This window comes from Nicotiana sylvestris, chromosome 10, assembly GCF_000393655.2.
Source record: "Nicotiana sylvestris chromosome 10, ASM39365v2, whole genome shotgun sequence".
In the NCBI taxonomy this organism is placed as follows: Eukaryota; Viridiplantae; Streptophyta; class Magnoliopsida; order Solanales; family Solanaceae; genus Nicotiana; species Nicotiana sylvestris.
Window position 1 is genome coordinate 39,202,735 of NC_091066.1, and position 6,815 is coordinate 39,209,549.

The following is a 6,815-nucleotide window of genomic DNA, read 5'->3' on the forward strand; positions in this document are numbered from 1 at the left end:
CTTTCGAACATGTCGACCCAAAATAGCTACTGGCTCCACATCATAAGTCAAATCATCATCCAACTGAACCATGCTAAAATCCAAAACATGAGACGGATCCCCAATATACTTCCGAAGCATAGAAACATGAAATACCGGATGCACACTCGACAAGATGGGTGGCAAAGCAAGCTCATAAGTGACCTCCTCAGTCCTCTGAAGCACCTCAAAAGGTCCAATGAACTGCGGACTCAATTTCCCTTTCTTCTTAAATCTCATAACACTCTTCATGGGTGAAACCTTCAACAGAACCTTCTCACCAACCATGTAGGACACATCTCAAACCTTCCTGTCAGCATAACTCTTTTGCCTCGATTGCGCTGTACGTAGCCTCTCCTGACTCACCTTCACCTTCTCCAAAGCATCTTGTATCAAATATATCCCCAATAGCCTAGCCTCACCAGGCTCGAACTAACCAACTGGAGATCTACACCGCCTCCCGTACAAAGCCTCATATGGAGCCATCTGAATACTCAATTGGTAGTTGTTGTTATAAGCAAACTCTGCCAGCGGTAGAAACTGATCCCATGACCCTCGAAAATCAATGACACATGCACACAACATGTCCTCCAATATATGAATAGTGCGCTCGGACTGCTCGTCTGTCTGAGGATGGAAAGTTGTGCTCAACTCAACCTGAGTACCCAACTCTCACTGCACAAACCTCCAAAATTGCGAGTTAAACTGAGTGTCCCTTCTGAAATGATGGAAACTGGGACACAATGCAAACGAACAATCTCTCGGATATAGATATCTGCCAACCGCTCTGAAGAATAGGTAGTACACACAGGAATGAAGTTCACAAACGTGGTCAGCCGATCCACAATCACTCAAATAGCATCAAACTTCCTCACATTCCGTGGAAGTCCAACAACAAAGTCCATAGTGATCCTCTCTCACTTCCACTCAGGAATATTCATTTGCTATAGCAAGCCACCCAGTCTCTGATTCTCATATTTCACCTGCTGACAATTGAGACACCAAGCTACAAATCCCACAATGTCTTTCTTCATTCTCCTACACCAATAGTCCTGCCTCATATCCTGATACATTTTCGCGGCACCAGGATGAATGGAATACCGTGAGTTATGAGCTTCCTCCAGAATCAACTCCCGAAGCCCATACATATTGGGCACACAAATCCGGCCCTGCATCTTGAACACCCCATCATCACCAATGGTCACATCTCTGGCATCATCATGCTGAACTCTATCCTTAAGGACAAGCAAATGCGGATCATCGTACTGGTGCTCTCTGATGCGATCATATAGGGAAGACCGAGAAACCACACAAGCTAATGCCCGACTGGGCTCCAAAATATCCAACCTCACAAATCGATTGGCCAAGGCCTGAACATCAACTGCAAGAGGCCTCTCCCCAACTGGAATATAAGCTAAGCTCCCTATGCTCACTACCTTTTGGCTCAAAGCATCGGCCACCACATTGACCTTTCCCGGATGATATAATATAGTGATATCATAATCTTTAAGCAACTCCAACCACCTCTGCTGCATCAAATTAAGATCATTTTGCTTGAACAAATGCTGAAGACTGCGATGATCAGTGAACACCTCACAAGATATGCCATACAAGTAATTCCTCCAAATCTTCAATGCATAAACTATGGCAGCCAACTCCAAATCATGAACAGGGTAGTTCTTCTCATGTGGCTTCAACTGACATGAAGCATAAGCAATAACTCTACCCTCCTGCATCAACACACAACCAATCCCAACTCTCGAAGCATCACAATACACGTTGTATGAACCTAAAGATGATGGAAGAACCAAAATTAGAGTTGTGGTCAAGGCTGTCTTGAGCTTCTGAAAGCTCTCCTCACACTCGTCCGACCATACGAATGAAGCACCCTTCTAAGTCAACTTGGTCAAGGGCGATGTGATATATGAGAATCCCTGAACAAATCGGCGATAATAGCCTGCCAAACCAAGAAAACTATGAATCTCTGCAGCTGAGGACGGTATGGGCCAACTCTGGACCACCTCTATTTTCTTCAGGTCAACCTGAATACCCTCGTTGGACACCACGTGTCCCAAGAAAGCTGTCCTAAATATCCATCATCGGGAAAAGTTAGAGCTTTTTAAACTTTTATTTATTTATTTATTTATTTTTAACCTAGACTATGTCTACTATGAGTTATAAAAGAAAAAAAATTATACTCCAGAAAGTAGTTTCCCCACCCCACACTTATATTATGCATAATCCTCGATGCATGATCATAGAGAAATATTAAAACAAGGGTGAGAAATAATCCCTGAGACCCTCTCAGACCTAGCTCGGATATGATCCTCAATATTAAGGGCTGGGACGACCCCACACTTAAGATCAAACATGCTCCTCAACTTCAACTTTGGGTACTCAGACTTCCCCTACTCTGCAAAATAAAAACAACACAAAACTTGACACTAAAAAACATTAATCAATAGATAAAAGATATACAGGTTGGATTGCCTCCCAACAAGCGCCTTATTTATAGTCGTGGCATGACTCTGCTATTCTGCTCAGGCTGGGCGCTTTCTCTTCTTCTTTCTCCCATGAAGTCTAGCCTTTTGGCACGCTCTCGGAAGGTTTCCTCTTTCATCTCTAGTTCTTTTGTCAATCATCTTAACACGCTCAGCTGGAAATACCACCTCCTTTAACTTAGTTGTCCCATCTGGATCACTATAACTCACATAAGGACTCTTTTTTATCCCCTTTGATTCTACCACAGTAATCATGCACAAGTCCTCATAATTCTTAGGAAGCTTAAGTGCCTTGTACATATTAAAAGTGACCTCCTCATCGTCAACTCTCATTTTTAACTTCCCTGCTCTCACATTAATAATTGCTCCACCAGTAGCTAAGAATGGTCGCCCCAAAATAATGGGCACTTCCTCATCTGCCTCGTAATCAAGAACAATAAAATCAGCAGGAAGAATAAACTTTCTCAATCGAACTAACACATCCTTAATAATTCCTTCGAGCATGACTAGTGACCTATCTGCTAGCTTTAAAGTTATTGTAGTAGGTTTAAGTGCCCCCAATCTGAGTTGATTGAACAAAGAGGATGGCATCAAATTTGTACTGGCCCCTAAATCACACAAGGCTCTACCAACTTCTTGTTTTCCAAGAGACAAATGAATTGTGAAACTTCCAGGATCCTTCAACTTAGGAGGAAGTTTACTCTGAACTCTGGCACTGCACTCCTCAGTAAGTGCAATTGTTTCAAACTGTGCATGACTTCGTTTGTTTGCCACAATATCTCTGAGATACCTTGCATGCTTAGGCACTTCCTACAAAATTTCCACCAAAGGAAGATTCACACTCACTTGGCTCAAAATATCTAGGAATTTCTTGTACTTAGCATCATCTTTTTGCTTCTGCAGTCTTTGTGGAAACGGAGGTGGTGGCCTAGTCTCAATTACTAGCTTGGGTCCTTTATCATCTTTCTCATTCCCCTAAACTGGCGTGGGAGCTAATTCTCCTTCAGGATGATTTGTATTCTTCTTTTTCTTTGGAACTTCTTCTAGTGCTCTTCCATTTCTCAGGGTAATCGTATTGACTTGAGCTTTAGGATTGGGCTCAGTATCACTTGGAAGAGCTCCAGCTGGTCTAGTGTTTTGAGCACTGGCAAGTTGTCCCATTTGACGCTCCAAATTTCTCATTGTTGCGGTGAGGGCTTGCTGTTTAGCCATCACTTTCTTTAACATGTCCTCAAGGTGACCTGTAGGACTCACTTGTTGTTCAACCTGAGGTGGTCTATATTGCTGTTAAGGTGCCTGAAGCCTGTATTGATTATGAGGACCTTGGTTTCCACCTCAAGAGAAGTTTGGGTGGTTCCTCCAGTTGGGATTGTAAGTGTCCCCATACTGATTTGTTTGGCCTCGATTTGCATTACCCACAAAATATACAGACTCTAGATTTTTATTGGGAATAGATTACTCTTGTGACCCGCTCCATATACTTCAAAAAATATTTGAACTTGTTGCACTGGTTGGGCTTGCTGCTTGTTAATGATCATGGTCATCTGATTGACTTGGTTGGTCAGCATAGAGACCTGTGCTAACAATGCTAAGACAACATCCAATTCGAGAACCCCTGGTGATTTTTGTATTGTGTGTCTGCCCATCTCTCCTTGCCAATCCGGATTGCTCTTGGAGAATTTGTTCAATAATGCATATATCCCGTCAAAGCTTTTCTCCAACACTTGACCCCCAGCTGCAGCATCTACCACGATCTTTGTTTCAGAATATAGCCCTTCTATGAACGTGTGAGCTAACACTTCATTCGTCTGATTATGATGAGGACAGTCTCTGAGTAGCCCCTTGAACCTTTCCCAAGCTGAGTATAAAGATTCTCCCACTTTCTGTTTGAAGGCAACTATCTCACTTCTGATCTTTGCAGTTTTGCCTGAAGGGAAGAACCTTGCCAAAAATTTTCTTGCCAAATCATTCCATGTTGTAATTGAATTAGCTGGTTCTACCTTTAGCCATCGCTTAGCCTCGCCCAACAGAGAGAATGGAAAAAGTGTAAGCCTCACATAATCTGGAGTGATCCCGTTAGTGATATAAGTATCACTAATCTCCAAGAAGTTCAACATATGCTGTTGTGGATCCTCGTGTGGAAGACCCATAAATTGCCCGTTTGCATGAAGTAACTGGATCATGCTTTGTTTCAGCTCAAAGTGCCCAGTGATTCTAGGCTTCACTATACTGGAGGTAACATTAGAAATACTGGGTATTGCTACCTCCTGAACAGCCATATGTTGCTCATCTGCCATGTTCACAAGAAATTGAATGAGTGCTTGAATATTGTTTGTATCCCTTGCTTCCCTCAACCTCCAGTGAAATGTTTTCTCAAGTTCGGGGTCAAAGTCGTTGAGTCTGTCCTGACTTCTGACCCTACGCATTCAATCAAAGTTTCTGAGATTAGAGCAACAATCAAGTAACATTAGACTAGACGAAATAAACAATTAAAGCAAAAACTAGAAAGTAGTATATATTGAAGTCCCCGGCAACGGTGCCAAAAACTTATTGCTCCCAAACGCACACGCAAGTATACGTGGTCGACAAGTAATATAATTATACGTTGAATGTCGAACCCATAGAGACTTGTGTAAACTACTCACTAAATCACTAAAAATTTTAAAAATTTTATTCAATCCAGCTAAAATTAAAGTCCAATAATATGATTATATTATACTACAATTCTAAATAATAACTAAGTTATCAAGTAACGAGTTGATTGTTGTGTATTCAGTAGAGATAAATATTCCAGGTTTGTGATCGATTCACCAATCGTATTGTGTTCTAATTAACTCTCCCTTTCATATAATTCACTCATGGTTGCTAATTAATCGATAAATGCTCTCATAGCCTTCTCTGAAGTACTACTCACCTATTCTCAATAGATTAACGCCTATATTCCTATGAAATAAATCTATTAAGAATGCATTAAGATCACGATATTTAATTAAGCACGGTGACTAGGTATATTCTTATCCTAACCACAAATCCGCTCCCCTAAGGGTTAAGATCATTCTCTCTTCAATTCTTCTCTAATCTAAACATGGCTTTCCCAAGCATAGCATAAATAGTAAATAGAACCTAACTGCTGGCTAGACAATTAAGCAATTAAACACAGAATTGAAGAAACAACCATATATTGGTGAATTATAATCAAGGTCAAGTCAACGTTAAACAACAATATTCATGGCTAAATCATAACCCCAGAACAATAGGTGTTTAGCCACTCATGATGTAATCAAACAATTGCATAACTTTTGATTTATTGAAAAATACTAGAAAAGATGAAGAATTCTGAAATGTTTGTGCTCCTCAATGTTTCTTGCGTGTCTTTTTGCTCCAAGGTGCATCTCTCCCCCCAAAATTAAGCTTAGTCTTGCTTTTATACGTGTTGGGTAAGTCTAGGGCCGAAATAACCTTGTCCCGGGTGAAATTGGAGAAATTTCATGGCACTGGCGCCCTGGCTAGTGCCAGGTGCCCTCCACGGTGCCCCACATTTTTGAGCTACTATTTTTGGTGCCACAGGTTGGCGCCCAAATTCGCACATTGCCCGGTTTCGTTCGTTTTGACTCAAATCTCGCGCGATTCGCCCCCCAATTGCTCCCGATCATTCCTACACATAAAAACACTTCAAATTAATATAAATCATAGTATTTAACATCCCAAATTCATGAAACAAATTTAAAATATGAGGCGATATACATAGAAATATATATGCTTTAAGCTAATCATCACGTATAATGACTCGTTCCTTTTGGGAATTGGGTATTTGAAGAGTCGCCACCTAATGATTTAAGGCGCATTAGGACACCCATAGAGTTCATTTACAACTAGTTTTGATAACCAGAGATTGGGTAAGGGCTTGAATTATCCTAAGGGAAAGGTGGTAGGCACCCTTCAGGATCCACTAGCGTGGCTTCCAGCCAGATAGATTTTTTGTGAATTTGTGCAATTAGAAAGTAATCAAATAAAAGTATCAAGTAATAGGGGATTTGAGTTTAAATACATAAGTGCAAACAATTATTAAAAGGCAGGGTTTTGGAAAAAGAGTTATAAGCTAGACATGCTTGTAAAAAATGAAAGGGGTCTTAGGTTTGTTTATAATATGGATTACCTCAATGCAACACCCGGTATGACACTTCTCATAAGAGGGGATACACGTGGTATTAGTGCACTGGTCATCATATTCATATCTACCCTTCCTACCCCGTTAAGGTATTAAAGCGTGGATTGGTCTCGACCTCTATTGCATGC

At 41.0% G+C, this 6,815-nt stretch overlaps 1 protein-coding gene and 1 non-coding gene across 2 annotated transcripts; one reads left to right on the forward strand and one right to left on the reverse strand.

Annotated features, from left to right (window-relative positions):
• Positions 1 to 2,558: 2,558 nt before the first annotated feature.
• On the reverse strand, positions 2,559 to 4,945 carry LOC138879211 (uncharacterized). Its single transcript, XM_070158807.1, has 3 exons — positions 3,979 to 4,945; positions 3,501 to 3,760; positions 2,559 to 3,329 (listed from the first exon to the last, which is right to left on the reverse strand). Exons 1-3 carry the CDS (start codon positions 4,943 to 4,945, stop codon positions 2,559 to 2,561), a joined length of 1,998 nt encoding a protein of 665 aa, XP_070014908.1.
• On the forward strand, positions 4,331 to 4,435 carry LOC138880591 (small nucleolar RNA R71). The gene has a single exon (XR_011403320.1). It is a non-coding gene; the product is annotated as a small nucleolar RNA R71 (small nucleolar RNA).
• Positions 4,946 to 6,815: the final 1,870 nt, after the last annotated feature.